The sequence below is a fragment of the Thalassophryne amazonica genome, chromosome 1 (assembly GCF_902500255.1).
Source record: "Thalassophryne amazonica chromosome 1, fThaAma1.1, whole genome shotgun sequence".
Taxonomy (NCBI): Eukaryota; Metazoa; Chordata; class Actinopteri; order Batrachoidiformes; family Batrachoididae; genus Thalassophryne; species Thalassophryne amazonica.
In genome coordinates this window covers 162350367-162371529 of record NC_047103.1, presented here as the reverse complement: position 1 = coordinate 162371529, position 21163 = coordinate 162350367, and the positions used below count along the sequence as shown (strand labels likewise).

The 21163-nt window shown below is 40.8% G+C and overlaps 1 protein-coding gene across 7 annotated transcripts in view; it reads left to right on the top strand.

The window, feature by feature from the left end:
* LOC117517238 (striated muscle preferentially expressed protein kinase-like) overlaps positions 1–21163 on the top strand; it is a 142136-nt gene that overhangs the window by 90578 nt on the left and 30395 nt on the right. For all 7 annotated transcript variants that reach the window (XR_004562693.1, XM_034178198.1, XM_034178205.1 and 4 more), the window contains 6 exons: positions 1980–2186; positions 8053–8176; positions 8541–8713; positions 14551–14663; positions 16818–16986; positions 17071–17170. Coding sequence is in view for 6 of the 7 variants with exons in the window: in XM_034178198.1 (XP_034034089.1) it covers positions 1980–2186; positions 8053–8176; positions 8541–8713; positions 14551–14663; positions 16818–16986; positions 17071–17170 (886 nt within the window). In the remaining variant the exon portion in view is untranslated. The remainder of the gene's footprint in view (positions 1–1979; positions 2187–8052; positions 8177–8540; positions 8714–14550; positions 14664–16817; positions 16987–17070; positions 17171–21163) is intronic.

The following is a 21163-nucleotide window of genomic DNA, read 5'->3' as shown; positions in this document are numbered from 1 at the left end:
TCACAAAAATGGAGAAAATAACCTTTTTTCCTTCCGTCTTCCAGCCAAGTCCCTAAATGCGAAAGACAGAGTAAAGGTGCCCTGACACTTGCACGACTTTAATCCGCACACTTGCACGCACTTCATCGTGACGGTCCCACATGCTGTGTTCCCAGCTGGATGCTGCGCTTTGTGCACTGGACGCTGCATATATAACATTATTATTTCATAGCAGATTAATAATTTTCTCTCAGAGTTGGCTGTTGAAAACACCTCTGATCGCTTCTGGAATCACAGAGGACCGTTTCATCGGCAGCTTTTTTTTCTCTCTCTCTCTCTCTCTCGCTCTCTCTCTCTCTCTCTCTCTCTCTCTCTCTCCCTCTCTCTCTCTCCTGCGCTTCATGAGGTGGAGAGCGCATTTGGAACAGTCTAAAAGGTAATTATTTATAATGTTTATATTGTAATGGCTTGGTAAAACAGTTGCATGTTCATTCCTTCTTATGAGTATCTGAAAAATTATGGTTATTATAGATTTATCTCATTATAATTGTTCAGACGAGCTGCGCTGTGATGCAGTGCACTGACGCAATCACTCGTACTCACATGCAGTGTTTTTAATTGTTTGCGCAATGTTCATGTGAAGTTCACGAAATTAGTGCGTGATGGAGATTTTGAACATTTCAAAATTTTCTTCGCGCACTTGCACAAAGCCACGCACAGTTTACAACGGTTTGTGACGAGTTTACTCTCCTGCACGGCAAAGTGCATGCAAGTGCATGGATCAAAGGCGTGCAAATGTCAGGGCACCTTAAGTATGTCTGTTTTGGGCGCCTGTATTAACATGGAGGTGCTACATGAATATGAAAGTTTCCTATCAAACCTATAAAAATATATCGAGTTGTTGTTGTTGCAGGTGGTTATGAATGCTATATTATACGTAAGCTAATCTAATCAAATCTGGCAGCATGCGCTAGTTCCATGCTTCGCTAGTACCATGTTTTGCTGCATCCACGACATCAGGCATTGAGAACCCCAATGGGTAGAGAAGGCCAAGGAGAACGACCCCCCCCCCCCCCCCCCCCCCCCCACTGTTCACCTGGCTGTATAGATATATGGTTACTTTTGAGAGGTGGGGATGGACTGTGGTCCTGGATGGCAACCACCCAGGCAGACAACCAGTCACTCACTTGGGTCCTCAACACTCAGGCACCTGTGTGCTGGATTCTGCACAGATAAACATGCCACAAGGCCAGAATGTTGAAGCTGACCCTCCCTCACAATGCAATTGATACTTTCGTCTTTACTCTCTAAGTAAACATTTATTTAACTCAGTCATTCCAGCGGTACCCAAGGATCCTCCAAAGGGACCTAGTACCAAAGACATCCAGTCGTTGCTTTAGGTCACTGTTTAGAGTACAAGTCTCACAAGCATACAGTGAGACAAGAAGCACCAGCACACGAAAGACTTTGACATTCATTCTCCTGTAAAGATACCGGCCTCACTCATTCTGTCCATTGGCCACGTGACTCCATGAGCTCTTTCCAGATGTCTCCTGATCTCATTTATTTATGTCATCTACTAACAGCCTTAAATCCTACACGCTGCAGCTTTAATCCTTTTTCGGAACAGTGTGTCCTGAAACCATTTCAGTCAGGGAAGGTCATTTTGTAAACAAGAACAACATTTTTGATAAATTAAAGAAGAATTTGGCAGACATGTCCTGTGAATGATGAGAGAGCTGAACTGTTGCAGAATTATGAGCACATGAAATCTGCTCCAGTCTCGACGGCGGGAGGAGGAGGAGAACCTCTTTACGTACATGGTCGAGGTCAACAGAGGAACACAGTTACGAGATATTTCAGGGTGATTGTCCCACAGACAGATGACAGGAGCAAATTAATAAGCAGCATGAGACAGTGAAGCTGCTGCAGAGGTTTGAGTAACACTGAGGACCGTGTCATCTGACTGATTTACACCTGAGCTTCATGTGTGTCTGCAGACGCCGCCTCCTTACTGTATGTGGTGCAGCAGCAGCATCTGGGTTCTATCCAGTGGTCCGTGGTAGCGTCTCACCTGAAGGAGACCAACTACACCGTCACCTCACTGTCCAAAGGAGTCCGTTACGCTTTCAGAGTCCTGACGTCCACCGGCAAGACGCTCAGCAAACCGTCGCCTTCCACTGACCTGGTCCAGCTGCTGGACAGAGGTACAGCCGACATGTTTGAGCACAGTTACACAATACATTGTGTAATCTTCATGACAGTGACGACAATATATTGATAATGAAATATATTTATTGATATAAGGATTTTAATAAAGTGCTTACAAAAACTCATATGACAAATCTTCATCTCAATTTCCAAATGTGTCAGAAATCCCATATTTTTTACTATTTTGGGAGCTACAACAATTTATATCCAGAAAAATCAAACATTCATTAGCAATAATAACAATGATTCTAATGACTATTCATTAAGGGGTTTCCCAGGAATCAGACTACAAAACAAAATAAACTCAAATACTAAATTAATAAATGGCAATAATGATAGGTACATTACAACAATGCACAAAAATCATAAATGAAAGAGCTGAAAATAGAGGGGAAAAAAGTTTCTGTGTAGGCTCTCAGTTGTCCAGGTGGTTTCCATAGTAGAGAAGCTTGAATCTTCGACTGGACTGGGTAGCTTGACGCGAGGACGTTTCACTTCAAATCGCAGAAGCTTCCTCAGCTAAAATTCTTGCTCTGGTGGTCTGACTTCTGTCTTGACTCTTGTAGAGAAGAATAATCAGAAGTCACAAAAGCTGGAGTTTTAAACCTAAACAGACCCCTCCTACTGAGAGGCAGACTGCTATAGGTTAGTGACTAAACAATAGCTCTAATTAACACCTATTGTGCTCAAGTTAGCACCCTCCTAATGACAGGGCAGCTGTCCCTCCTAATGATGGGACGGACCCTCTCCTGATGGCTCCCTTGACGACTCTGCTGATGACGTGAATGACTCATTACCATGAACAAAAGACTGAAACTCCTTTGACCTGAGTACCCCATTGTAAACAGGGGATAAAGCGTGTCTCAGACGCCCTCCCCGGTTAAGGCTGGGTTTCAAACGTTTCACAAAGAATGCCTCCTTGACCCCTCTCTCAAACCATTTCTTCTCTCTGGCTAATATTTTAACTTCCTTGTCCTCAAACATGTGGTTAGTGTCTTTAAGGTGGAGATGAACTGCAGACTGAGGTCCATTTGTGCCCTCTCTGCGGTGCTGGACCTTTTGTGTAAAGGTTGCTTAGTCTCACCTATGTAGTGTTCGTTACAGTTTTCCTGACATCTGATAGAATACACTACATTGCTCTGTTTGTAACTAGGGATCCTGTCCTTAGGGTGAACTAATTTCTGTCTCAAGGTGTTAACTGGTTTAAAGTAAATTGGGATTTTGTGCTGTCTGAAGATCATCTGTAGTTTTTCCCCTACTCCTGCTAAATAAGGGAGAGACACTCCTCTTCTTCTTGTCTCTGTCTTCTGTCTATCTGGTCTCTTTGTTCTCTGGGACTTCTGCACTTTGTCCAGGGACCATCGTGGGTACCCACATACTGTGAGGACTTTCCGGACAAGTTCTTTAGCCCTTCCCTCTGCAGTTGTGGGCACCTGTAGGGCTCTGTGTTGAAGTGTCCTGATCACACCGAGCTTGTGTTCAAGGGGGTGGTTTGAGCCAAAGAGCAGATATTGGTCAGTGTGAGTTGGTTTTCTGTAAACCCCTGTCTGGAGCTGCCTGTTCGCTCCAATCGTAACATCACAGTCCAAGAAGGCTAAATGGTTGTTTCTGGCATCCTCACGTGTGAACTTGATATTGGTGTCCACCGAGTTGATGTGTTCTGTAAAGTCCTCAACTTCCTGTTGCTTGATTTTAACCCATGTGTCATCAACATATCTGAACCAGTGACTGGGAGAGATGCTCGTGAAAGACGTCAAGGCTGTCTTCTCCACTCGCTCCATGTACAGATTGGCCACAATGGGGGATACCGGAGACCCCATCGCACAACCATGAATCTGCCTGTAGTAATTCCCCCTAAACAGGAAATACGTGGTGTTAAGACAGATCTCCAAGAGTTGGCAGATGTGGTCTGGTGTGAGTTTGGTCCTTTCAAGTAGAGACACATCCTCCAGCAGTCTCTGCCTCACAGCTGAGACGGCCTCAGTGGTGGGGATGCAGGTGAACAACGAAGTCACATCAAATGACACGATTGTTTCATCTGCCTCCAGCTACAGGTCCATGATCTTGTTCACAAAATCTTGTGTGTTCTCCATGGTGGTCTGAGTTACCCACTAGAGGAGCCAAAATCCACTTGAGGTGCTTGGCCAAATTGTACGTGATGGAATCTGTGCTACATACAATAGGCCTGAGTGGCACGTCCTGTTTGTGGATTTTGGGCAGTCCATAGATGCACGGAGTGGCGTTCCCAGGGTACAGTCTGTAGTATGTCTGCCTGTCGATGAGTCCCTCATTCTCCAGGTTTTGGAGGTAGCTAATGATTTTCTTCTTATAACCACTCGTGGGGTCTCTCTTCACACAGCAGAAAAAATCCAGCACAGTTACCTTAGGAGGATTTTGGGTCTTAGAATTAGAAGGCTTCATTTTAAAATATTAGACCGCCAAAATAATCTTGATAGTCTGCACAAAATGTTAGAAACTTTAGTGGAGGAAGAGGCCCATAATAAGATCAGAAAGTTCATAGTTAAAATTCAAATGGCTGAGCATTTAAAAAGTAAGGAGCGGCAAATCAGGAAGTTTCACAACCTTTTAGTGCAGAAAAGGCGTATTTTCAGTGGGAGTATTTTTAAAGATACACCCAGACAAATTAGTGACAACAGGGAAAATTGGGTAAAGAATCTGTCCAACAGGGTTCTTACACAGACAGAAAAGGATGTGCTCGCTAAAGGACTAAATTTCTCAGTGACCCCTAAACATATACCGACAGTAGATTACATCACTGCAGTAGAGTCAGCCATTAAACATAACAGTTTGTCAGAGTCAGAAGCTGGGGACCTCTGACTAAGAGTCAGCAGTGCTGAACAGTGCTAAGACTCCTCCGTCCAACATCACAGGAGAAGAACGGAAAGCTTTTTCAGCACTGCAAAAGGACCAAAGCATCCTTATCCTGGCAGCGGATAAAGGCAGATGCACGGTGGTCCTGAATACATCGGACTACGAGGCCAAGATCAACAACTTGCTCAGTGACTCCAATACATACGAACGTCTGAAGAGAGACCCCACGAGCGGCTATAAGAAGAAAATCACCTCAAGTGGATTTTGGCTCCTCTAGTGGGTAACTCAGACCACCATGTGGAGAACACAAGATTTTGTGAACAAGATCAAGGACCTGCAGCTGGAGGCAGATAAAACAATTGTGTCATTTGATGTGACTTCGTTGTTCACCTGCATCCCCACCGCTGAGGCCGTCTCAGCTGTGGGGCAGAGACTGCTGGAGGATGTGTCTCTACTTGAAAGGACCAAACTCACACCAGACCACATCTCCCAACTCTTGGAGATCTGTCTTAACACCACATATTTCCTGTTTAGGGGGAATTACTACAGGCAGATTCATGGTTGTGCGATGGGGTCTCCGGTATCCCCCATTATGGCCAATCTTTACATGGAGCGAGTGGAGAAGCCAGCATTGATGTCTTTCACGGGCATCTCTCCCACTCACTGGTTCAGATATGTTGATGACACATGGGTTATAATCAAGCAACAGGAGGTCGAGGACTTTACAGAACACATCAACTCGGTGGACGCCAATATCAAGTTCACACGTGAAGATGCCAGAAACAACCATTTAGCCTTCTTGGACTGTGATGTTACGATTGGAGCGAACAGGCAGCTCCAGACAGGGGTTTACAGAAAACCAACACACACTGACCAATATCTGCTCTTTGGCTCAAACCACCCCCTTGAACACAAGCTCGGGGTGATCAGGACTCTTCAACACAGAGCCCTACAGGTGCCCACAACTGCAGAGGGAAGGGCTAAAGAACAACAACTTGTCCGGAAAGCCCTCACAGTATGTGGGTACCCACGATGGTCCTTGGACAAAGTGCAGAAGTCCCAGAGAACAAAGAGACCAGATAGACAGAGACAAGAAGAAGAGGAGTGTCTATCCCTTAATTAGCAGGAGTAGGGGAAAAACTACAGAGGATCTTCAGACAGCACAAAATCCCAGTTTACTTTAAACTGGTTAACACGAGACAGAAATTAGTTCACCCTAAGGACAGGATCCCTAGTTACAAACAGAGCAATGTAGTGTATTCTATCAGATGTTAGGAAAACTGTAACGAACACTACATAGGTGAGACTAAGCAACCTTTACACAAAAGGCTATACCAGCACCGCAGAGAGGGCACAAATGGACCTCAGTCTGCAGTTCATCTCCACCTTAAAGACACTAACCACATGTTTGAGGACAAAGAAGTTAAAATATTAGCCAGAGAGAAGAAATGATTTTAGAGAGGGGTCAAGGAGGCATTCTATGTGAAACAGCTGAAACCCAGCCTTAACCGGGGAGGGGGTCTGAGACACGCTTTATCCCCTGTTTACAATGTGGTACTCAGGTCAAAGCAGTTTCAGTCTTTTGTTCATGGTAATGAGTCATTCAAGTCATCAGCAGAGTCGTCAAGGGAGCCATCAGGAGAGGGTCCGTCCCATCATTAGGAGGGACAGCTGCCCTGTCAATTTTAGGGTGCTAACTAGAGCACAATAGGTGCTAATTAGAGCTATTGTTTAGTCACTAGCCTATAGCAGCCTGCCTCTCGGTAGGAGGGATCTGGTTAGGTTTAAAACTCCAGCTTTTATGACTTCTGATTATTCTTCTCTACAAGAGTCAAGACAGAAGTCAGACCACCAGAGCAAGAATTTTAGCTGAGGAAGCTTCTGCGATTTGAAGTGAAACGTCCTCGCGTCAAGCAACCCAGTCCAGTCGAAGATTCAAGCTTCTCTACTGAGGAAAAAAAAGCTGTAACTTACCGCATTTTCGGGAGTGCGACTTAATACTCGACGCAACGTATATGCAGAAAAATCACACATTTGTTGTTATTAATAATAATATTATGAGTATTTAAACATGACTTTCCGAGGAATCAAAGGACTAAACAAAATAAACTCTCATAATCAAAGAATAAATACCAATAATAAAAAGTACAATACGGCAATGAACAAAAATGCCAAATTCCAGAGCTGATCGCACAGAAAAAAGGCGCGAATTATACGCCAGTGCAACTTATATATGGGTTTTCCTTTTCAACAGGCTTTTCTTTAACAGGTGCGACTTAAAGCTGTAGGGCCTCTGAGGTTTTTAAGCTCTAAAGTCATAAAAATAACTTTCTTTGGCACCACTATAATGTTATTCCTTAGCATTTAAATAAGGGATTCATAATATTACACGTTGCCATTATTGTCAAAACTTGTGCTGTCTGTAAACCATTTAGAATTTTGACCCCTGATGGGTAGAAATTCAAGGGATCACATGCCATGCATGACATACATTTGGTAGCGATGTCTTAGATCACATGTCGGCTTCCCCCGAGGATGCTTGGACGGATATGCTGACAGTCAGTTGCAGCAACAAAGGCAGCGCAACATCAGCTGGCTGCTCACTTACACAAAATAAAACAAGATGGCGGAAAATGCTCAAAACAGCTTATTTCTGTATAACAGTGAGAAGGTCGTTGGTTCTCTTCAGACCTGGTCCTGTCTGTGTGGAGTTTGCACGTTTTCCTCGTGTCCATGTGAGTTCCCTCCAGGTGCTCCGGGGTCATCCCACTTCCAGTGGCATGCAGGATAATGTTACACCTTTCCAAAATAAAAGACAAGACTATAAAGTTATCATTTATGCTAGAACTTGCAAAAACAGGTACGGTGCATTAAATTGCTGCCACAATTCCAGTACTACTACTCCTTCAACTCCTACTGCTGCTGTGAAGTAACACACTGTGTATTTCAGAGTGGTATCATAGTAACATGTATTTGTTTTAAATGTGAAAAAATATTTGTATTCATAAATGTTTGTTTGTTTGTTTGCAGGTCCATATTTGAGGAAAGCACCGGTTTTCTTGGAGAAACCTGATACGGTGTATGTGGTTGAGAACCAATTAGCCAACATCACTGTCACCCTGAACCACGTGCATGCCACAATCACCTGGAAAAGGTCAGTTTTTATTTCTGCAAGGACGCATCCTGCTCAGTGACTGATATGTGATCAAATTTAATTGACATATTTAGGATGGGGGGTTCACAAGGTAAAGATCACTGGTGCATACTTTATAACACAGTAACTTCTTTCAACAACAAAGTCAACAAACATGGTATGTGTGTTAGGCACAGTGACCCCAAGAAATGGATTGATTTTGTGCTCAATGGGTCAAAGGTCAAATTTGTAAAAGCTTTCTGCAGAAGTGTCAGTTGTCAATGGTAAGCTTATAAATGTTTGCCCACAGTGCCGTGGCTGACTGCAGACTGTGTGCTTGTTTTTGAGCTTTGGCAGTCTGATCCGTTTACCCTCTTTTCTTCAGACGAGAAGAGGCACTGGTCAGCAAACCGGGGATGTATGAAATGAGCATGCCAGATGACGATCAACACACTCTGACGATTCAGCGGGTCCGAAGCACAGACATCGGGCAATTGGTGGTGGTGGCCAGCAACAAGTTTGGCAGTGATCTCTGTATGCTGCAGCTGGCTATGGCAGGTAAAAAAAAAAAAAAAATTAATAATTTAAAAGTGCGTGTGTGTGTATATATATATATGGGCACAGTTCCAATAATCTGATAACCGATAATTAGCGTAGATAAAGTTTTCATTATCAGATTATCTTATCAGATAACTTTGAAAACCATTATCAGACTAATTATCTTCCGATAAATTTTTGTCCAATAATTTTTAGACCGTTAACGTGGTAAACAAAGGTGAACAGATGTGTAGTTCTACCCTCTACAAATAGAGGATAACTGCTTTTAGAAGAAACCGCTCTATCCTCTGCCGGCAAAGCAGAACTGGTCACCAAAAAAAAAAACAAAAAAAAAAACTCATTTCTTGTAACCCCATACTGATACGCGGCCAATATCACCCAAGTCATCCAGAGGCATACATTTTTAACTTAAGGTTCAAATTTTAACCTACCTTATTTCGGACAAGTTATTTAAATTATCATCACGTCTGAAATTTCATAAAGTGAAAATATCAGATATACGTTTTAGTTTTAAAGTAATGTGCTACTTTTTAAGGTTTTAGTGTGGACATCCAGGTGCATTATGGGTGATAGGGTAATCTCAGTACATTCACAACAGGAGAAATGCATTGAGACATTCTGATCAGGCTCCACAGACAACAGCATTAAACTCTAGTGCCTAAAACTCTCGTGAATATATTCTCTGGGTTTATAGATGTTGTTATTGTGTTTGCATTTATTAAATTCCATGCATCTTAAACGTAGCAAGTAGCAACACAGATTATCTGGAATTTTGTTTTGGCAAGTTTTCAAGGTCTCAACTGCCATCTACTGGCCAGTAGCGTTCATGGCAGTATTCAAACTGAAGCTGGGCAGACACTATGATATTTTCGATCACTGTACTCGGTTCCAGCTCAAACTGTATGACAGAACCGTACGGTGTAAAAGTTCAGAGCGCACAATTTATGTTCTTACACACATTGTACATTCAGAAACCACACATTGGACTCGTGTTTCCAGAAGCAAAACATAACAAGAAGCTTTTTTTCAAACTTAATGTTATGTGTCGGACGCGGGCGGAGAACCGACCAGCGTTGAAGGACCCAAGCATAAAATAAGCAGAGCACGGTGCAAAGGATAACAGAATTTAATAACATAACAGTGAGTGCTAATAACAAACAAGTGCGCGGTCTGGCGAGGTGGAACAATGGTGCGCTCCCAGCAGCACAAACGGTCCGGAGCCAGAACAGTTCGGACCCAAGGACCCCGCCGACACCCCCGAGGTGGCCGCGACCAACCGAGTCTGTGAAAGAAGACACCATCATGTGAGTCCACCACTCCACACACAGAGAGACCACTCAAAGGTGTACATAAACAGCAAACACTTCCTGGCTTAATCACCAATCAGCTTCCCACCCTGCAGGCATGGAACACCCAGTTCAATTCTCCACTGCAGTGGAAGCTGATTAAACGACTAACATAACAGCTCAATATAATAAGGTGTGAGGGACACCACATCTACTGACTGTACTCATGTTAGTCACAAAACCTAAAGTACCTCAGGAAGTGTGCTGACGAGCGTGAGACCTCACCCCCTCCTCTTTCACAGACCATGGCATCAAACCTGGTACGGTCTCTGCATCCATGATGATGAGATGGCTCTCTAGACGACGATCTCACCCGTCTGGTCACAAGGTCGAGTCTCTGGCCAATACACACTGTGTACTCCAGACTTAAATGCAACCATGCCCCAATCCATATAGATGCACCACAGCTGTGAGTCCTGACGAGCTGCACATGACCAGCCTCAGGTGATCAGGGTGAGGTCCTAATAACTCAGCCACACAGCCTCTCAGTCCTGAACGCATGCCACCTGGAAGGAAAAACAAAAGACAGAGAACAGAAGACAAACAAAAGGCAGCCAGGCACCCCAGCCATACAACACTTAATTTACAAAAACTCTCGATGGGAGACATCAAAGTTTGAAAAAAAAAAATTCTACAAGACAGGTCTGCGGTGTTTGCACAGGCACAGTGCAAGAGTTTGGACGCTTGTAGTGCTTCAGCAGCGGGATACCCTGACGACGGCCGACCAGAATATCAAACAGGTTTGATTTTCATCTGACCATATGATCGGCGAACAGGAGGTGGTCGTGAGATGTTAAATGCAGCTCGTTATTCCATGTATAATAAATGATGCAGGATGCGCGATTAACCTGAAACTCTGTGCAATCCAAAAAAATGCACGAATGAAAAATCAGCTAAAAAGGGGCCAAAACTCGCAGTGGCACCAGTAGATCATGGCAGTGTTCTATTTATTTTGACACCGGTTATATCAGATGGTTATCTAATTACAACTTGGCTTTTTTTTTTTTTTTTTTGAAAATGCCTTTTTCAAAAAATGCCACAAATAAAAAATGGCATATTTTACAAAAGCACATTTATCTGTAAACACCAACACACGACACACCTCACAATAACGTGTTGTTTACATAGAATGAATCAACCAATCAGTGTCAGCAGAGGCACATTTTCTGTTACAAAACTTCAGATTTAGTGCATTATTCAACATTAAAAGATATATGTTATATCTTAACTTTGCACAAATGACAGAATTGACATTAATGGAGTTATTCCATCAGTATTCATTTTATTTATACACCAAACCATAACTCAGCATTGCTTTATTTTCCAAGACCTCCACCTGACGGAACCGTTGTGATTGAGTAGAGAGTTGAGATTTGTGGCTCATCTCAGTCGCGTCTATGCTGGAAGCCATGTAGTAAACAGGAGCTTAAAGCAGGGGGCAGGATGCTCAAAGACAGAAGTGCTGACTTATTGTTTGGGTCTGTTGTTGCTTTTGATGCTTCCAAAAGCGATCGTGGTGTTAAAACTCAAAATCAGCTTGTTAGTAATTACAAGTGTACCGGAGACAGTACTAGAATTTATCGGTTATCTGTAACTTCTGATACATTTTTGGGTGGTTTATCATTTTAGCTTTATTGAAGATAACTTTTCATTATCTGTTATCGAAGTAAATGTTTTGGTTATCTGTGCTCACCACTGTATATATATATATATATATATATATATATATATATATATATATATATATATATATATATATATATATATATTGCATATCTATTCTTACAAGCATATTATTTGTTTCACATTTAACACTGCATATTCACAAAAAGAAAGCCCAGACATTTTTTCAGCTGCAACCTCCAGCTCCTCCTGCAAGATTCCAGGCTTGATGTACAAACCTCCAGGTTTCCTGGATTTTGGTTTTAAAATCTTTCTGAGGTGTTCCAAACATAGTTATGGTTGAAACCAGGTGTTTGGAAGCTTTAAACCAAACTGCTTCACAAAATGGTTTGCTTCAGAAAATTATTCATTTTTTTAAATGCTCAAAAGTAAATGTAAATAAAAAAAAAAGTGTTGAGATGTTTTTTAGAAAATTACCAGCAAGTTCAATTTCAAATGTATCAAAAGACTAAATGAACTTCTTACTTAAGATTGCTTGAGAAGCATTCTCTGTTTCAACGTGCTTGAAATGCTAGATGAACCAATTGCTTCAGAGAAAGATTCCGTGCTTTGAAATGACCAAAACATTAAAGCTACAGGGCCTTTCAAATTTGACTAAACTGACAAAAATTAATTTCTGCGAGAATCCAAGCATTAAAATGTAGGTTTATTTTTCTAACATGTTGCAAAATTACAGCTCATTTTAATGAAGAGGACATATTTATCTGGGGGGAAATTCTATAGTGAATATTGTCTTTTCCTTCATTGCCATACATTTTAACATAACATTGATAAGATTTCTTGTTAATCCCTTACAGATGTACCAAATGTTGGTCATAGCACCCGATGCCTTGAATTGCTCCCCCTCAGGGGTTGAAATTCCAAATTGTTTCCAGACAGCATGAATTTGGATGATATTGTTAATATTATATTCTGAATCCCTTATCTAAATGCTAAGGAATAAAATGGAAGTTGTCCCAAAGAATTCTTTTTTTTTTATGACTGACATCTTAAAACACCCAGTGGCAATATACGATTAAATGAAATTGTTGTTTCAGGAAAAAAGCTGTTTCCAAACTATTACAACAATGAACCAACAATTACTATGTGAAATAATTGAGTTTTTTATGTTAAAAAACAGTAAATGAGATAGTGTTTCAGAAAATGAATAACTGTTTTAACATTATAAAAACCCTAAATGAAAACATTTCACTTTTCCGAATACTCTCAACAATAGATGAAAAATGGCTTCATAAAGTTTTTCTGTATGAACAAAAATAACTTTTTTTGCAGTAAAGCTTTTGAAAACTGGTGAAACACTGAATGGAATAATTGTTTCATAAAACTGCATATTTTTTATCATCAATTATCAATTTTTTTTATATAGCGCCAAATCACAACAAACAGTTGCCCCAAGGCGCTTTATATTGTAAGGCAAGGCCATACAATAATTATGTAAAACCCCAACGGTCAAAACGACCCCCTATGAGCAAGCACTTGGCTACAGTGGGAAGGAAAAACTCCCTTTTAACAGGAAGAAACCTCCAGCAGAACCAGGCTCAGGGAGGGGCAGTCTTCTGCTGGGACTGGTTGGGGCTGAGGGAGAGAACCAGGAAAAAAACATGCTGTGGAGGGGAGCAGAGATCGATCACTAATGATTAAATGCAGAGTGGTGCATACAGAGCAAAAAGAGAAAGAAACACTCAGTGCATCATGGGAACCCCCCAGCAGTCTACGTCTATAGCAGCATAACTAAGGGATGGTTCAGGGTCACCTGATCCAGCCCTAACTATAAGCTTTAGCAAAAAGGAAAGTTTTAAGCCTAATCTTAAAAGTAGAGAGGGTGTCTGTCTCCCTGATCTGAATTGGGAGCTGGTTCCACAGGAGAGGAGCCTGAAAGCTGAAGGCTCTGCCTCCCATTCTACTCTTACAAACCCTAGGAACTACAAGTAAGCCTGCAGTCTGAGAGCGAAGCGCTCTAATGGGGTGATATGGTACTACGAGGTCCCTAAGATAAGATGGGACCTGATTATTCAAAACCTTATAAGTAAGAAGAAGAATTTTAAATTCTATTCTAGAATTAACAGGAAGCCAATGAAGAGAGGCCAATATGTTTAAAACATTCAATGAGACATTGTTCCATAAAATGAACAAATGCTTCAAAACTATAAATCAACTGAACCTGTTGGTAAAAAAAAAAAAAAAAAAAATCAGATTGTTCCAACACCAAATGACAAAAAATGGCTTTATATTATAAAGATTCACAGTGGCAAAATGCTTTAAACACAAAATGAAACAATTCCTTCACAAAATGTTTCAATATTTCGAAATACCTGAAACATTGGGTTGGTTACCTAGTGGATTCAAAACATTTGAATTTATAATTATGTCTCTGCCTCCAGGGTGTTACGGGTTGACCAAAAAAACAAAAAAAAGCTTTTTTTCTTGAATGAGAAAATCTTAAAAACAAAACATTTTCATGAACATCAGCTAAAACAATGGGCTCAACTGCATAGTATAATGTGTAAAATGGAGGTTCCTGTTAAAGGTTAAGTCAGCAGAACTGGTTTAAACAATGTTTCAGTAATTAAACTCACAAATAAAACAGTAAAATAGTGAATTAGAAATAGATCATTTAAAATGAATTCACAATTTAAAAAAAAATTCTCTTTGTCTTTTGTGATCATCCACTTTAAGTTTTATGAGATAACTTGGAGAAGAGAACAATGATTGCTGCCCTTCTGTCCCTTATACTTCAGACACACAGCACATTATTTAAATTGATATCAGGAAGTATTTTATGATCTGCTTTTTTTTTTTCTTCTGCAGTACCTCCAAAGTTTGAAAGCATCATGGAGGATTTGGATGTGGATGTTGGCGAGACGTCATGTCTTGCTGTTGTGGTTGAGGGGAAACCAGACCCAGATATTCTCTGGTATAAGGTATGAAGTAAAACACAATCAACTACCAGCTTTTTGTAAAATATCAGAATGTCAGTCAAGTGATCAGTCTGTGACAACAAATAAAACCTTTTTTCCCCAGAATTCATTTCTCAGTGCATCATACGACAAGGAAATTACCACTGCCAGAGTAATTGTTAAAATAATCTGTGTAGTTAGCACCATTTAAACACTTCAGAAGGAACCATATGTTATTTGTAAAAATATCTTTGCAAGGAACTTCAATTAAAAATAGAAGAAACAGGCACCAGGTGCAGTGCAAAGCACAACCAAGCCCTTCAACCATTTTTAACCCCAAACCATAATCCAGCCCTTCCACCACCAAATTTGCCACAAAATTTAGGTCCATGCATTATGTTCTGACAAACTGACTGTTATTAGCCTGTTTCACAAAGTTGACAGGAGACGATAAAAATGTCATTGATCTATATTTTATGTACACACATACATAGGGGAAACCGGGACACAGTGGATCAGAAATGTTGTTTTGTGGCAGCATAAACACATTATGCGTAGGTTTAGGTCATTCTATTGTGGATTTAATACAGCAAGTTAGTGTTTATAAGGCTGTGTTAGTTATGTCTCCCCAAGTGTAATTTCAGGTGTTTAAAATCATTTTAAACACTAATTCACACGGCACAGTGAATCAGTGTCCGGGGCACAGTGAATCAACTTAGAATATAATGAAAAAACACATGATTACAAAGATTTCTTCACAAATATTAAATATATGCTGATGCATATACAAACTAAAGTCCAGCAAACCAGCTATGTAATGTGTGAGTGTGTTATATAGTGATAGAAGTCCTTTAGAAACTATTATACAACTGTCATAATTTCTGTTCAAACGTGAAAACAGTTGTTTATATACACAAATTATAGAAATAATTCATGGAAAAATAAATGTATAAGCTTCAACAAGTACTTGATACTGGGGCTTAGTAAATCACTTTCTAGATTGATTCACTGTGCCCCTGATTCAAATAGCTGATAGTCTGGAGAAGACATAATACATGCTCATCAGTTGGACAGGGTAGTCTTCTAACTAATAACTATTTTTGGGCCACCTTTCCTCTGTTGTGAGAAATAAATACACTGACATCCACAAAATTTACTTTTGATAGGAAAAAAACTGGCTTCACTTGCCATTTAGTTTTACCCTTAATGTAACCAAAAACAAAACACTAATTTAAAAGAGGGATATCTTTATGCATAAAAATATGGCATAACTTCTGCAAATATATATATTTAGTTTTGCACATATAGCTACTAATTCATTGTGCCTCATGATTCACCGTGCCCCGGTTTCCCCTACACACACACACACACACATATTTGCCCGTGGGGATCCACAGGCTCTAGATCGGGTAGTGTTTCTAAAATTGGTAGCTGATGATTTTCAAGGGTGGTAATATTTTATGCAAAGTTTCTATAATGAGTTGGAATGGCGTGTGGGTCCAGAATGTTTTTAGAGCCTTAGACCTCAACAGTTTTTTGAAGAAGAATCCAACTATTATTTTTTTTTAATTTACTGTCTTAATGTATTGATAAATTGTTTAGGTTCTTGTTGTCATATACACATTATTGTTATTATTATTATTATTATTTTATTTTACTTCTATTTTGTCATTTGATTTTTAAATGGAAATATGTTTTCACTTTCTTGTGTCATCCAGGTATTTTTAATATTTTTACAATTATCTACTTACATTGAACTTACTAAATAAAATCATGCACATGTACATGCAAATATGCCACTTTGCTTTTAATATATAGATGATTTACCGCCCCCTACTGGAATGGAGTGTGAGTCCAGAATTTAATTATCAACATCCATTGTTCACTGTTGATAGCTAATATCGCTAATTTCTCCAAAAATATGAGTCCTATCAACTTTCCATTTTCGTGGCATTCATCATTGACCCAAAGTACATAAGCATACCAAACGGCAAATGTCAGCTCTTCCCAGTTTCTCTGTGATCAAAGCCATACACACGCATGCAGACACGCACACAGAGGCCACTTGGCTATTAAAGTATGTTCTTGTTGATGTTTTGTTGCCCCCCCCCCCCCCCCCCCCCCCCCCACGCCTCCTTCCTCCCAGGTGAATATTAATATTTATTTGGTCGGTTTCAGGATGACGTTCTTCTTTCTGAGAGCAATTACTTCACATTTGTGTACGATGGGCCGGAATACTCCCTCGTGGTCCTGAATGCGGCTCCTGAACACTCCGGCGTGTACACCTGCATGGTGAAGAACTTGGCCGGTTCCATATCCTGCAAAGCCGAACTGACGGTTCACACAGGTCTGTGCTCTGAACATCAGCAGCACCTTATAGAGACGAAAAACCATCTGTTGAAACTCCACACAAATTAAACTGCTTCCACAGAGAGGAAAGACGTGCCGCTGCCAGCAGAAGATGAAGGAAGCATCCTGAGGAAGATGAGGCGTTTGACGGATTACTACGATATCCACAAAGAGATCGGGAGGTGAGTGTGCGATGAGGACATCCATGTTAATGTGTCTGAGCGCCAAGGGTCAGTGAGTCTCACCTGTTTCACTGCGGCAGACAGATGAGTCACCAGCCTGAATAAATCAGCCCGCAGAGGATTAGTTTCAGTCTGACACACAGGAGCCGAGCATTTAGCGGGAACTGTAGCGCAGCAAGAAAACGTAAAATGTCATCTAATTTATCAGCTGCTTTATCCTAAACCCAAAAGAAAACCAAAAATATTCAGTTTACCAACCCCTCTTTGACTAGTCATCCTCTTTGTTAGATCATTTTTAAAAATATGAGTAATTCACAGGTAAAACAAACTAAAACACATGCCACAATATGCTGTGATAGATAAATGTAATGGGAATTTGAAAAAAAAAATGAATAAAAAACACAAATAGCTTGTGTTACAAGCTGGCAGTACATTTTGCTCCCAACCTGAGTAATGGCCCTGTGTGTATGTAAATTTCTATGTGGGGATGCCCTCTCTGTCTCTGATTTGTCGAAACATATTGTTACTTGAGAAAATTACACAATCCTGAAACTGTTGCATTTTAATGTGTTTCATTCTCATTTGAAGAAATATTCCTTCATTATTTTTACTATAACTAATCTATAAAACATTAAGCTTAGTGCTGTTGCAAGCACATTAGAGATTGGCAGCATTCATTTTATTAAATCTGTGTATTAACGTATGAGTTTGTTGCTGCAGTTGCTGTGTTGTCAGCTACAATTTCAAAGTTAAACTGTTTCATAAAAAAAACTTTATAACTTCACTGCAGTTTATGTGGTAAACATATTAAATGAATACATTTTCTACACCTAACAGGATGATGGTGATTTAATAATCAAAAAGTGAACAAACAATCCAAACAAGCGATGTGCCAGGGCAGGAATTCATAAGAGTCCAAACTAAGATACAGGGCAGTGTCCAAACAGGAAGAACAATGGAATAAACAAAAACTCACAATGGATGAAGAAACAGTAGGGGATTATAACCACGGGGTACTTACAAAGGGACAGCAGGTGAGACCAACATAAGGGCCCGTTCACACATATTGCAAAGTTTGGTCAAATACGGTGAAACAGCGCGAAACAGTTCGATTTAGCGCACCACAAAATATCGTGCCGATGGGCATGCGTGCACGGTCCCATTGCAAGAGTTTGTGCACACGACGGTGTCTTTCGAACAGGAACAGTGCAAGGTACACCACATTGCGCTGCTTATGTGGAATAAATAAAAAATAAAAACCAGCCGGTACCTGTGCGACCACATCGCGCCACTTATGTGGAATAAATAAAAAATAAAAACCATCCCACGGGACTCGAACCCACGCCTTCCAAAAGCTCTGATTGCCAGTCAGAAACTTTACCACTGAGCTACAGAGCTGTCCTTTGAAAGTTGCGGGAAGCTGCCTCATATCAGGAAGGACATAGAAGTATTACAAAAAAAAAAAATGAAAATCACACACCATGTAAAAACACCACATTTATCAAGTGAGCAATACAAATATGATCTGTCTGTTCCTCTGGTGATGACCCATGGTCACTGACATACAGTCATGAAGTGACATGAATGAGAAGTGGTGTACTCTGATGTCCACATCTACTGTCAGCATGCCAATTGCACGCTCCCTCAAATCTTGCGACATCTGTGGCATTGTGCTGTGTGATAAAACTGCACCTTTCAGAGTGGCCTTTTATTGTGGGCAGTCTAAAGCACACCTGTGCACTAATCATGGTGTCTAATCAGCATCTTGATATGGCACACCTGTGAGGTGGGATGGATTATCTCAGCAAAGGAGAAGTGCTCACTATCACAGATTTAGACTGGTTTGTGAACAATATTTGAGGGAAATGGTGATATTGTGTATGTGGAAAAAGTTTTAGATCTTTGAGTTCATCTCATACAAAATGGGAGCAAAACCAAAAGCGTTTATATTTTTGTTAAGTGTAACAATAGAAAAATTGACAAGACTAAAAACAAACAAAAAGGCAATCAGAATCTAAACAACAACAAGAACTAAACAATAATCAAAAACTAAATCAAAGAACACACACACAGTGAAGAAACATGGAAGTCAAACGTGAACAGAGAGCAATGTGAAAAACCTAAGAACACATAATGAAACCTAATGCACAAAAACACAAAGACAAGATAAACTCAAGATGGGAACTGATGACAAGGACACAGGAGAGACAGACCCAGGACATTAACAGAGGACAAATCACAAGAGGGACCCACACGGATGAATTAGGAGGACACACACTGAATACTAAAAGAAGACAAAAACACATAAACACAGGCACAGAAAAAGACAGAGGATCAAATACAAACCCACAAACAAAAGGCACAGACCAGGCTGACAGACGCACACGCAACATAAAGATTTCAGTTTCAATTCTGAATGAAAAAAATAAACTTTTGACACAGTTTTGCTTTTTTTTTTTTTTTTTCCTTTTGCTGATTCACATTTTGTGATAGTTTGTGTTTTGTTCTGTTGGGAAAAAAGTATTGAATGATTGAATCTTCACACTTTATTTTTGGAAAATATTACCCCTGCAGCGGCACTGTTTGGTCAAATCCACCACAAGCAGCTCTGAGGAAAAACATTTCTTTGTCAGTTAGTATCTGAAAGCTGATTTGAGACGGACACTTAAAACACAACGTGGCGGTTATATTTGGTGATCAGACCACAGGTTTGAGCCAAAGAATTAATCTGAAGCAGACAATAAATATCACGACTGGGATGCAGGTGACATGAATGTAATTCCCCACAATTTACAACAACCTAATAACATTAAATGGTCATTAATATTTATTAAATATTAATTATATATTGTATATAAAAGGCAGGGGTGGTGGCCAAGCGGTTAATGCACTTGGTTTCAGTGCAGAAGGTTCCGGGTTCAAATCCCACCCCTGCCACATTTCTCCATGTAATGTGGAGTTGCGTCAGGAAGGGCATCTGGCGTAAAACCTGTGCCAATTCGACATGCAGATCCACCTTGGATTTGCTGTGGCGACCTTGAGTGCAAACAAGGGAGCAGCCGAAGGGACTTTTTTTATACATTGTATATAAAAGCCCAGGATTTTGCCAACATAACACGTACTCTGGAATTTTATTTTATCTAGTCTTTATAAGCACTATTAAAAAATAATAATAATAAAAATCTCCATTCACATGAAAAACAACACTAAGGTGCAGGGAGACCAGGTGGACCGGAGTTGCACCGTCCTGTCCAAGTTGGTGCCTAATGGCGGCACTCTGCCGGCCCAAGCAGCGCAGCTGTCTCTGGCTCTCTGTGAGGACAGTATGATCCCGGTACACGTGTTCAGTGCAAGTACATCAGAGATGACAGAGCCTGCTGCAGAGGGCAGAGTCTGCTCCGAAGGCGGCACCCAGAACGGTGCACCGCCATGTACAAAATGCAGCCATCAGGGGCCGACAGGTGTGATGGTCTGGCTGATGTAGGTCACAGCTCAACACACAACTGTAAATTCTGAGGTGTGTGTACTAATGTGTCTGTAACCTGACCTCAGTCATTCGTTTTTCTCTCTCTCAACAGAACAAACAAGCAAAAATGTAAATGATTGACTGTGACTTTTCACTTTAACACATAAGTTCATTTTAGAAGAAAGCATGGGTTATTCTATGAAGCTCCTTCTTCTGTCAGCTGCTCCCGTTAGGCATCACCACGGCAGATCAGTCGTTTCCATCTCACCCTGTCCTCTGTAAGAACAACAACCTGCATGTCCTCCTTCAACACATCCATAAACCTCTTCTTTGGTCTCCCTCTTCTCCTCCTGCCTGGTGGCTCCATCCTCAACATCCTTCTCCCTATATACCCTGGATCCCTCCTCTGCACATGTCCAAACCATCTCAATCTTTGTCTCCAAACTGTCCCACCTGAGCTGTCCCTCTGATATGTTCATTCCCAATCTTGTCCATTCTCATCAGTCCCAAAGAGAATCTCAACATCT